The sequence below is a fragment of the Pseudorasbora parva genome, chromosome 3 (genome assembly GCF_024679245.1).
Source record: "Pseudorasbora parva isolate DD20220531a chromosome 3, ASM2467924v1, whole genome shotgun sequence".
NCBI classification, from domain to species: Eukaryota; Metazoa; Chordata; class Actinopteri; order Cypriniformes; family Gobionidae; genus Pseudorasbora; species Pseudorasbora parva.
The window spans coordinates 33,174,762-33,187,165 of record NC_090174.1 but is presented as its reverse complement, the minus strand read 5'-3'; the positions used below and the strand labels follow the sequence as shown (position 1 = coordinate 33,187,165).

At 37.0% G+C, this 12,404-nt stretch overlaps 1 protein-coding gene across 4 annotated transcripts in view; it reads left to right on the top strand.

The window, feature by feature from the left end:
* The window catches only part of klhl13 (kelch-like family member 13), a 71,167-nt gene that overhangs the window by 13,323 nt on the left and 45,440 nt on the right, over positions 1-12,404 (top strand). For 2 of the 4 annotated variants that reach the window (XM_067438519.1, XM_067438516.1), the window contains exon 2: positions 5,633-5,710. In XM_067438519.1, the coding sequence (XP_067294620.1) occupies positions 5,658-5,710 (53 nt within the window). In that variant the 5' untranslated portion in view covers positions 5,633-5,657. Of the gene's footprint in view, positions 1-5,632; positions 5,723-12,404 lie in introns of all 4 variants that reach the window. The other 2 variants (XM_067438515.1, XM_067438518.1) reach the window with 1 other exon arrangement.

Below are 12,404 nucleotides of genomic sequence, written 5' to 3'. Positions count from 1 at the left end.
ACATATTAAAACGTAAACACAACTCAACGTCAAATCCAGGTGTGGTGATCTCTCGTCCCATGATATGCCGGATCCGAGCTCCCTCAGAGGACTCGCAGGTGACGCTCATTCACAAGCACGCGCCCCGGTCTCTCTCGCTCTCTTGCTCGTCCACCTCGCCACAGAAATATTGCACATATTTTTTCATCCGCGCTACTACCCGCCCGCACAATTTTAAATTATTAAATCGATTCTTGGACATCAGATCGATTCTGAATCGTTGCAAATGAGAATCTAGATTCTTCTGTGAATCGATTTTTTTTTTTTTTTTTTTTTTTTTTTTTTTTTTTTTTTGGCACACCCCTACTATTAAACGTGCAGTATGCAACTTTTGGCCACTAGGGGTCACTCATTCAAAATAATAACAACAGACGTACTTTGATGACGTCGGGAAAGTGCGTGGGCACATGGGAGTTGTTGTCATTGTCACTGTCAACCAGCGAATCTGGCATCTCCAGCAGAAAACATGTTCACTGACAAGGTAATTGTTATATTACATCTCTATTATTGTTAAGTTTAGTTACGGCTTTTCACTTTATATAATGTCAATCTAATGAAATAGCAGCGAGCTACCGTTACTTAACAAACTTATGAGTAACGTTAGCTAATGTGTGAGTCAGAATGTTGTGCGGGCGGTCGCTATGCCAACATACCTATAATTTGTTAGGCTATGTTGACATATTAACCGTGCATCATAATTTGAGTTACTCAAATTATAGATATGTTGACATGGCATCCGCGATTGTCGAACATTCTGTATACCAACTGTTCAATAAGGAAATACATTTCAATTTAGTTTATCATTACCAACATAAAACAGTAAATGAGAGAACCAGCACCAGCAATAACGTTACGTGGTTCATTGGAACACGCGCTGTGTCGCTCCCCACGTTCATCAATCATTCTAATAAACATTTATTTTGGAACTCAGAGATATATGAATAAGTAGATCATTATTAAATCGATATTATATGTAGCTAGTATTAACATATGATAAAAGTGACGGTCACCTTATATTAATTGACAAAGATAGTGGCATATTACCTTATGAAGCTAACGTTACTTTCTCCAGCTACATATAAAACCAGTAATAGCTCGTCCATCTGCGTTTTACACATGACATCATCGTGTCACCAAATATACGGATAGAAATATACTTTTGAAAAAAGTCTCAGTTTCAGTCTCCAAAAACACAGAATCCGCCTGTTTGAAAAGCCGATGCAATACAAAATGTATACGTATTCAGCTAAACACGTCTCAATGTGGTCAAGATCGCTATGCAATATGCAAACATACAGCATGTTATGATTATATGATTATTATGTTAGCTGAATGGTTACTTAAATTACCTGTTTATTAAAACGCAAGCGAGATCAGCATATCTCTCTGCAGTCCGAGCTTGTCACGAAGATTTCGCCATCTTTCAAAGGCTTCTCCAAGGTTTACACGTCTCTTGCTTCTTCTACTGTCCCAAAATCTTCTCGGGTCATTTTTTTCACCCGTACGTTTGCGCTTTGTTGAGCTGGCAAAACGTACAGGCAAAGAGTAGTCATGACCCATTATCATACAGACTTTTTTATACGGGTGTTCCCCTTATACTGTCAGTGTTCCTCTTTGAGTTTGGCGGTTCCGCCGAGTTCCGCAGGAAGCAAGACGCAAACGTGGATATGACGTGAAAGACGGGCGACATAACGGAAATAAAGACACGGTCCGTGTCTTCGAATTAAAATATTAATTTCTCTGGATTTAGAAGTTAATTGGAACTGTCGGGATAATGTAAACACACAACTTTAAAAAATATATAACATAGATATAGTGATCTTTTATATTTTTAATGCTGAAACATTACATATTGTGCCTATATAAAAAATATGTTTTACTCACATCAGTGTGTTGCACCATTTTTGTCGGCTCCAATATAGAAGGCACAACATCGTGTTTTAATCTCAATATGTCTGCAAATCTAGCTCGACCTGAGACTTGTTTACAAATGATTCCGCAGGAAAATGAAGCGAACACACGTACAATGTCTTCACCTTGTGAAATGGAACTTCATTAAAAATAAATGAAGTATCTATTTTCTTCGGCATGTTTATTGCTGTTGGCTAGCGTGATCTGAACAGAGTCGGTTGGCGGGGCTAATGAATTACACGTGCTTATTATTCTGTAGAGGCGGTTTTTCGTCACACGATTACGTTATGATGGACCATACGATTGTTTTCTGGGCCTGGTGTCTATAAAATATTTTCTATGACTAACAAGGAAGTTTTCAGCTCTGAAACTTACAGGATATTTTTATATAACCATGACCTTTTATATATCAAAAGCTCAAGGGAAAGTTAATTTCTCAATTCATCACCCCTTTAAGTGAAACAAAATGGGCAAGTCATAATAGTTCTTGCCATATGAAAATGGCCAATATGCTGTCAGTCAAAATGTGATTATTTGTTCAACCAATATGAATCTGATCTAAAATTACTGACTGTCTACATTGTGTATCGCAACTGTTCAGATCTGATTGTGTGTCCATGCTGCTCTTTCATTTTCCAGAATATCTGCATTGGTTTCTATGGCAGAGACACATTGCATTTGTAGGTATATGCCAAAAACGACTGCAATTATGGAGGAGTTTGAAATACAGATGTTGTCGGCAGACTGATATACTGTTTCATTTATATTATTGTTGTCAAATCGATTAATCATCATGAATAACCACATCCAAAATAAAAGTTTGTGTTTACATATGTTTACTGTGTATGAAAATACGCACACATGCATCATGAATATATTTAAGAAATTTGTTTTATATTTATATCTAAAATATTTATACACCAGATAGGCTACGTGCAAGTATTTCTTCTGTGTATTAAAAAATATTAATGATAATTATAATAAGAATGATTTACATGTAGCGAGTCCATTCTGTGTGGTATTTAAGGCGCTCTCTTTGTGTGTTAGTGTCTCAGCAAAGCGACGGCGAGTTGTGTGCCTTCACACTAGCGTTTATGGTATGTCAAATACAGGTACGCTGCGCATCCGTTGAGCTGAACTGAAATGTAAATATTGCTTGACAGAGAGCAAAACTGTTTTGAGTGTTCAGCGAGTGCAAATATATCTATGCTAAACTTATTCTTAGCCTCTACTCACACACTGGCGACTAAAATCTAAGCATTTATTATCCAATTGCTAATGATAGATATTATTCAGCAGCCCAGATAGATAAGATTTACTTGCAAATGTGAGTGATTTACTCGCATTGTAGAGGGTTGAGGCTGTTATGAGCGGCTTTATTTTGTGCGGTCTCCTTGTAATTTTCCATTACCGGAAGCCAGTCATTATAGTTTATAAAGTTATAAATTACTAAAACACTTTCACTAAACTCGCTCAAGTTTAGTCAAAGCCCAAAACAATTATGCTTGTGTATTCTACTCCATGAGAAATTACATGATGCATGATTTCTGAGCTGTATGATCACTATTATTGTGTCTATCTGTTTCTAAATTATGATTTTTTTTTTATTTGTCAGCAAATAACTCTTATGAGTTAATCAAATTGGCTACATGCAATGTAGAGTTCAGAATCACCAGGAGTTCGCATTGGGTTTAAAGGGTTAAGCTAGTGCTTTTCACGAGCCATTAACACTGTTTTTAACTTAAAACGGTAAAATTGTTATGCCTTTGGCCATTCAGTTAGACAACAACAGCGTTTTGGGGCCTGAAACGTAAGCTTTCGAAAACTGTTTTCAAAAATGCAACTTTTTGAAAACAATACCGTTATCTTCTCCATGTAAACATGGAGAAAAAACATGAATTTGTGAAACCGGTGATGTCATGAGCATGCTTGTTCAGTCTATAGGCGGGCGCATAGTGTTTCTTTACAAAGTAGCAACTGGCATGCCAGCATAATACGGCATTTTTAATCTGTGAATTGGGATCGTTTTGACAATGCTGTCGGTTTAATTTTTATTACAATGTTGATGTGTAAGCTTACACTCATACCTGTGCTAGGGACCACTCACCACTGTACATTTTGGATGTCTCCTTCATCTAACGAACCTGGTTCAATTTATCAGCTCTAGGCATGTGCCGGTGTTCGGTAATGCGATATCACGATAATGAGTATGCGCGATATTGTTATCGTGGGCATTTCAAAATATCGTAAATAATAATTTATTAACAATTATTAAAAAATGTTATAATGCACTCAAGAATACTTTGCCCATCAACCGTATAAATGCTCAACACCGCTGTATTCTGCGTCAAAGGGACGCGCACAGATGTAAACTAGAGGCACATGAACGAGTGAAGGAGACGAGCTGAATGAAGTGACTCATGTACAGCAGAGGGCGCTGATGAACTGCAGATTGCAGCGGTTACCCCGGAAACCCCGCAAAACAAAAGCTACTGCTAGTGAATTTTTTTTAAACAGCCATTTGTTTTTGTAATCTCGATGTTGTTCATCACAGCAACAAATACTTAATACGTAAAGACTTAATAGGCTATTTATTTTCAAATTTAAACATTGTTTTAATCTGAACTACAACATGCCCTAATGATTCAAATTTTTGGGATTATTTGTCCAAAAGACATACGACTTAATTAGTTAACAAGTTAATTCATTATTACCAAACTGACAATGAAAAATACTTATAAAGAATTAATTATTCTAAGTAATGTTTATTTCTTAGTTACTGTTTAATAACAACACCTGGCGTGTCCCAGAACAGGTTTGAGGCCTTGTCCACACAAACACAGGTATTTTCAAAACCTTAGCTTTTTCTTTGCGGTTTGGCCGTTCATCCACACGCAAACGCAGTATCTGGTCACTGAAACCAAACTTTTTTGGAAACTCCTGTGAGGGTCAACATTTACAAACAAACTCCGGCTGCAGTGGTGTTGTGTGTACACTGGAGATTTTGTCATGTTGCGTCAGTACCGGAACCGGCAATAAAAAAAAATTCCAGGCTTCTGATTGGCCAACATGTCTTTACAGGTTTGTGCAAAATTCAGAATTTCAGAATTGGCCTCCATTCAATTCATGAATTGGAATTTGAATTGAATTGACTCCGCCCCACAGGAAGTTCAATTTGAATTGGAATGACAGGAAGTAGAATTAAATTCAAAGAAATTCCACACAGTCACAAAACAGAAAGAATGTGTTGAGTCTCACATACACTCAGTGTTAGGAAAGTTACTTTGGAAATGTTATTGCTTACGTTATAAGTTACGCATTATAAATGTGGTTTGGATTACTTAATCAATGCAAAGCAATTTCCTTTTAATATGATTTAATTAGTAACTAATTGAATTACACATTTTACCTTAGTAATACAACAATTACATTAATTTTGTAATTTAATAACACGATTTCATTAAACGCATCAATACTGTAAAAATATTACACAGTATCTACTTTTTTTTAAAATATTGCATAATATTTCAGTAGTTTTTATGATTAATTAAATCTTATTAATGGAATGTGCTTTTCAAATCAGCACTATTTTAAGCCACTGAAAATATGTCTATTAAGCTAGATTTTGCCAATATCTTGATTATTTAACTCATGATGTCATTTTTTTGCTGATGTTTCAAAGGTGTTCTGGGATTTTGTGCCTGGGCATGGACCACCCTGTGCATAGAGGAGACACCATGTCCATCGGACTACACGACAGGTACTGTGCAATGTATGTCATTTCTTTCTTCTACACACACATACTCATACTTCACATTCTCTATTACGTTGCCCTTGTACAGAGACATGAGTTCTCGTTGACTTTTTCTCCTGCCTGGACACTGTCCTTGTGGTTTGCTTTGCATCTGTTTCTGTCATGAACACGTTATACATGTTCTGAAGTGTCTCAGTTCTCTCTCAAACACACAAACAAGTGTGTAATCTTGCTAAAAAACTGACATCCCTCCTGCTGTGTGTGTTACACAGTCATCTCAAGGTGTTCAAACATTCATTCAGGTCCTATAATATAGATTAGGTTCTCTGTTGTTGACCATATACCAGTATTAAAATTGCTAGCTGATTCATCACTTTAACTGTGCTCTTCAGTCAGTTTTATTTAGGGATGTTGTAGTGGTTCAAGTTTTTTTCTTTGTATCCCAGATCTGTTGTCAGTTTCAGTTCACTATGAGTGAGGCATCATATAGAATCAATTGAAGTCAATACAGATGCCTGATATTTTAATTTAATTACATTTTTTAACATTTTATAAAGAGCAATGTTTTTTGTTTTTTTCAAGGTTTTCAAGGTATTTTCAAAATAGACACTTCAGGACATGAGATCGATCCTATTACAAGCACATAGCAAACAGTGTTTGGTGTTTTTTTCCCCACTCCAAATATACATGAATTACATTTTATACACTCTCTCGCTAACTAAATGTGCTGTCCTACTAACCCGCTGACTAGTTCTCGCTCGCACAGCTGATATGTCATGTCAGGCAGATGACTGAGATTCGTGTTCTCTACAGTCATGCCTGATTTGCAGTCTGTGATGTGTAAATCACAGCAGAATTACACCATGAGTTCAGATCGCTATAAACACTAAACACTCAATTAAACAGCCCAGCTCCTGAAGTGAGCGCAGCATGTTGGCTGATGGATTCTTCTATATTGTTTAACAGAAAAACAAAGGCAACTGTGAATTCCATCGATCTGAGCCGACCTTCCGCCTGCTGAAATGTTACACGCACTGGTCTCGTTTTGTGTCTTCAGATGCCAAGTTGGCAGTTAAGGGCCGAGCGTGTGGGCATGTAGATTTGTGATGACTCAGACCCTTGAGATCATCAGACTAAGATTCAGTCAGCTGGTGTGTAGGACAGTATTGACAGGGTTATTTCTGTGTTCTGTTGGAGGAATCATTTACGGGACCTGTAGCCAAGAAACTCTCTCTTATGGCTCTTTTTAAGACATGTACTGTGGCCAGAAAAGTAGTTGGTCACTTAAGCTACAATTAAGCACCCACTGCCATTCAAAAGTTTGATCGGGAATTTTTAATGTTAATGTAATGTAAGAAGTGTCTTAGGCCCACCAAGGCTGCATTTATTCTTTATTCATTTTATTTTTAAGTAATATTATTAAAATGTAAAACAACTGTTTTCTATTAGAATAAAATCTAAAATGTAATTTATTTGTGTGATGCAAAGTTGAATTTTCAGTATCGCTACTCCAGTCTTCAGTCACATGTTCCTGAAGAAATCATTCTAATATGATGATTGATTATGATGATTATTATCAATGTTGAAAACATTTTTAGGATTCTTTGATGAATTGAAAGTTCAAACATTGTTTTGTTTTTCAAATAAACAAATTTCAAATCATTTAAATGAATGAATTAAACTAATAATTAATTAAAATTGAAAAGTTTTATTTGTTTGTAATAAAAACAAAAAAAAATATATATTACTTTTCCAACTTTATTTTGGATCAAATAAATGTAGCCCTGGTGAACAACATAATAAACTTATTTCAACAAAAACATTTGAAACATAGTACGACCCCAAACTTTTTGAACAGTAGTGTTGTTTAAACAAAATATTTAGCAATATTTTTTTAGGTTTTTGATGAAACAAGAAGATGTGAATGGACACTTTGTCAATTTAGTGGATTATGCTTCTTTTCAGTGGATGAGGACACTTATCGATCATAATCCAAGGTCTTAAAGGTCCCGTTTTTCATGTGTTTTCGAAGCTTTGATTATGTTTACAGTGTGCAATATAACATGAGTTCATGTTTCGTGTGTAAAAAACGAAGTATTTTTCACATAATTGACTTATCTGTACAGCACTGTTTTCCCAGTCTTAAAAAAAACGGCCTGATGATTTCCTTGTTCTATGAAGTCCCTCCTTCAGAAATACGTAACGACTTCTGATTGGGCCAGCACTTCCCGTGTTGTGATTGGACAGCAGCTTAGTGCACTTTGCCTGGAAAGGTCCCGCCTCTTACCTTAACGGGGAGATGCAAGCGCTGAATGCGCGCTCTTCTCCACGTGGGAGAGCAACAAGACCACGCCCCCTATTTTGCGTGTTCTTGTGGGCGGAGGGTTAGTCAACAAACTGTTCTAGTGACGTCATTCCTGCCAGGAAGTGCAGGGGTGTAGTCCAAAGCGGCTGTTCGCTGTAGGCTTAGAAAGGGAACTTCTGTTAAATAAAATATCTCGCTTGGCATTGAACTTGACATTTTACAGGTATTATTTATGCTCTAACAGCAACATTTCACACTAACTAAAGTTTGAAAGATGGAATCGCGAAGAACAGGACCTTCAAGTCTTTCTTGCGTGCGTCTACTATCGTACAGTCTGACATTAATGACAACTTAGATCTTACAGTGTGACATGGCTTACAGAGGGGATCATATTTGTGCAGTCTGACAAGAAACAATCTTAAAGGACTATTATTAATCGCGCAGTGTGTACCCGGCTTTAGTGTGATGATGTGCTTGTCTTCTGTTCTATATTGCTGATTTCTGTCACTTGTAAACTCTCTAGCACACCCATCTTGTCTTTAAGCTGTTTAGGACCCTCAACCATCTGTCGCATACTTGTTGAGGTTGCTATAGCAACAGCTTCTTTGGAGAGTCTGTTAAGGCCCCGATATACTTCAAGTGAAATCGGAAAAACAAACTGCTGTGATGTGATTTTGAACAAAATCAGGTCAAAATGAAGTTTGTTTGGGGGTTTTAAACCGCTTGCCAAAACGACCTTTCCAGGAAAAGTTCACTCCGGCTGTCACACACCTTTGTACTAGCATTGGTCCATGCCGAATGCGTAACGGGAAGGTGTGCACGCAGGCTCTGCCTCTTTCACGTCTAAATCTTTTCTGCTTCATTTCTCCTGTTCAGTCGGTCGAAGTCTGATGTCTGCGAGTGAAAACATAAACACAAGCTGCTATATATACTCCTTTCGTTATTGAGAGGAGAGCAAGCAGTACATATTTACATATTCATCTAACCGTTACTCAGCAGTGTGGACATCGTTTCACTAATGTTCACTAACAGTATATCACTGGTCTCATTTTTTGAAGTTTTTTTGAAAAAAACTAAGTGTTTTACCCCTAAAAGAAGAACAAGAAAGAACGCTACATATATCTGGGCCTTTAACACAATCTCAAGTAACTTCTACACTTTGTTATGCCAGTGTGGGGTGGTTGGTTGTTGCTTTTATTTATCCATTTTCTCCTTAACAGTTTAAAGACTGTTTAAGGCTCTTAGAGTAAAGCATGATCATGGATTCAGATAACAATATTATCTGTAAATACATTCCTTCATTTATTTCCCCTCTCTCCTCTCTTTAGCCGTTAGCCATTGTCACTTGCCCATTTCCCCCTACACCTTTGTAGCTTTTTTTATTCTATACTTGTCCCTTCCTGCCTTGTCAGCTGTTTTTTCTGCCCTTCCTTAAGTGCTTAATCAAGTGAGTCCCGTCCCCCCCCCCCCACCATGCTACTCTTCCTGAAATTCTTTGAAAATGCGGATTAATTGTGGATTTGCTTTAAGCTTTGCCAAAAATACTTCGTAGATCATACAGGCACCAAACGGAGATCAAAACCTTCATGACGTGCTAATCATCTAGTGGCTATTATTCCCCGTCTCTCCCCCTTCATTCCTTTTTGTACACAATGACAAGACTTGTTTCAGATGTAAGTCTTGTTATATGGTGTTTTGCATAATTTCTGCATATCATAACTAAATTTAGAAAGTCTTAGAATATTTAAAGCTCTTTTCATTATGTAATGAATCTCTTCCAAACCTGGCTGAAGCTTTTCAAGAAACTATTTACGTAGGACCTTGTTTACAAAGTGCTTTACAAAAAACATATATGTACAGTATTATGGACAGGGAAACTGTTCTCTACCACTGACAAGAAAGAACAAAATATGTGCATTATTTTGGCGAGTTGAAACTGCAATTGGATTTCTATGTAGTAAAAATGGAGCTGTGTGGTTTTCTGTGTCTTGCTTATTTACATTTATACTAGAATATGATGCAGTTTATACATCTAAGACTAGGCTATCGTTGCTCTGAACCAATGTGTCTGATAACAAAAATTTTACATAAATGTATCACCGTCATAAATACTATTCTTTTGAATATTGAAAGAAGTGTTTCATGGTTTCAACATAAATATTAAGCAGCACGACTTTTTTCAACATTGATTATTATAAGAATTGTTTCATGAGCTCCAAATCAGCATAGCATATTTCTTAAAATTCTGCTTTGCCTTCACAGGAATATATTACTTAATATTTTAGTAAATTATTATTATTAGTTAATTATTAGTTCATATTTTAAATTGTAATATTTCTGTTATAATTGTAAATTGTACATTACCATTATGCTGTATTTTTGAAACAACTTGATGTTGCTCTATTTTATTCCACCTTTTGTTGCTCACTGAGAAGCAGCATGTTCTTTGAAATGTTCTCTACTTGAGCCCACACAGTTATTGAAACGCACTGTTTGAGTGTGTAGCACAGATCCTTTCACAGTGACGAGTGATTTAACATTTAAAAGCATTTTTATGCCAATTACATCTGCTGTGCCCTTTAATATATCTATTTTGCAGTCAAGGAAAACCCTGTTCATGTTTCAAGGAAATATGTTTGTATAAGAGAAGATGCAAATGTACACTTAGAGGGCAAATGTAAATAAAATTCCATATTTTACATTTGCCTGGAAAATTATTATTATTGATGTTAGTAGTTTTTATATATATTTTTAATACATATTATTTTATGTCATTATTTCCATCACAGTTGCCTAAATTTGTTGTACCTCTAAAGGCCAATTCACACTGCACAGACAAACACAGACAGCCAAACAAACACACTTGCAGAACTCTATTGCTGCTCCGGAAAAACAAACTGCATCCACTGTTTCCTTAACGCTGGATTATTTGGGAAGCTGAACAAGGTTTCCCTCATAACCAAAAACACACTTCTTTAGTGACATTGTTGATTTTTGTGGTCTAAAAACAAAATAACAGCGCTGCTGACGGCTTCTGTAACCCGAACGAAGCTTGTTGATGGGCGAGCTCTTGCTGTCGCTCTGGTGGATGTGCTTATACACTCATCCGGAAAAGTGCCCTTTCAAGGAATTCCACCTTTATGAAGTCATACAGTCATTTTATTTATGGATATCTCTAAATGTCTGTATAGCTTGTGGTGTGATTTGAACAAATGTTAATAATTAATGTTAAAAAAAATAGGCTGTATGGGAAGATTGTTCACGATATTTACACAACGGATGCGCATTCTCATCTTTTTCCTTTAATTGTTACCATGTTGGGCTGCGTGTCCATTTTTCTTAAATGCATCAACTCAGAATGCATGATGTTGGTTTGATTGCTTGTGTTTACATGAGAAAATAAATAATTTGTGTCTACCTGCTGTAATAGATTTAAAGGTCCTGTTCTTCGTGTGTTTTCGAAGCTTTGATTATGTTTACAGTGTGCAATATAACATGCGTTCATGTTTCGCGTGTAAAAAAACAGTATTGTTCACACAATTGACTTATCTGTACAGCGCTGTTTCCTCTGTCCTAAAAACGGCCTGATGATTTCCTTGTTCTATGAAGTCCCTCCTTCAGAAATACGTAACGAGTTCTGATTGGGCCAGTGCTTCCCGTGTTGTGATTGGACAGCAGCTTAGTGCACTTTGCCTGGAAAGGTCCCGCCTCTTACCTTAACGGGGAGATGCAAGCGCTGAATGCGCGCTCTTCTCCACGTGGGAGAGCAACAAGACCACGCCCCCTATTTTGCGTGTTCTTGTGGGCGGAGGGTTAGTCAACAAACTGTTCTAGTGACGTCATCACAGCAGGAAGTGCAGAGGTGTAGTCCAAACCGTCCGTTCGCTGTAGGCTTTGAAAGGGAACTTCTGTTGAATAAAATATCTCGCTTGGCATTGAACTTTGAGCGTTATCATTTTACAGGTATTATTTATGCTCTAACAGCAACATTACACACTAACTAAAGTTTGAAAGAGGGAATCGCGAAGAACAGGACCTTAAATGCGGGTGCGGTTCTGTCAAACGGGTTGGGTTGAGTACGGAATTAAATTAGTGCTGCTGTCAGATAACAGGTTGAGTGTTAAGTGGTGCGGGTTTACTAATAAGGACTCTTATCCAAGCAAACATGCTCTGAGATAGATCATGAACTGATTCTGGGAAAGTAGAGCAAAGGTTGGTTTCAGCAAAAATTGTTTGAATTATTCATCTTTTATTTCCCTCTGACATTACATAGCTGCTTGCCACATATGACATCAGGTGTATTGTGTGAGATACTAGCTGAAGTCATTGCAATGTTTGGCTCCAGGCTGTACAGGTGAGCTATGAGAGCAGTGGAACAGGAACTGCTTCAAAGAA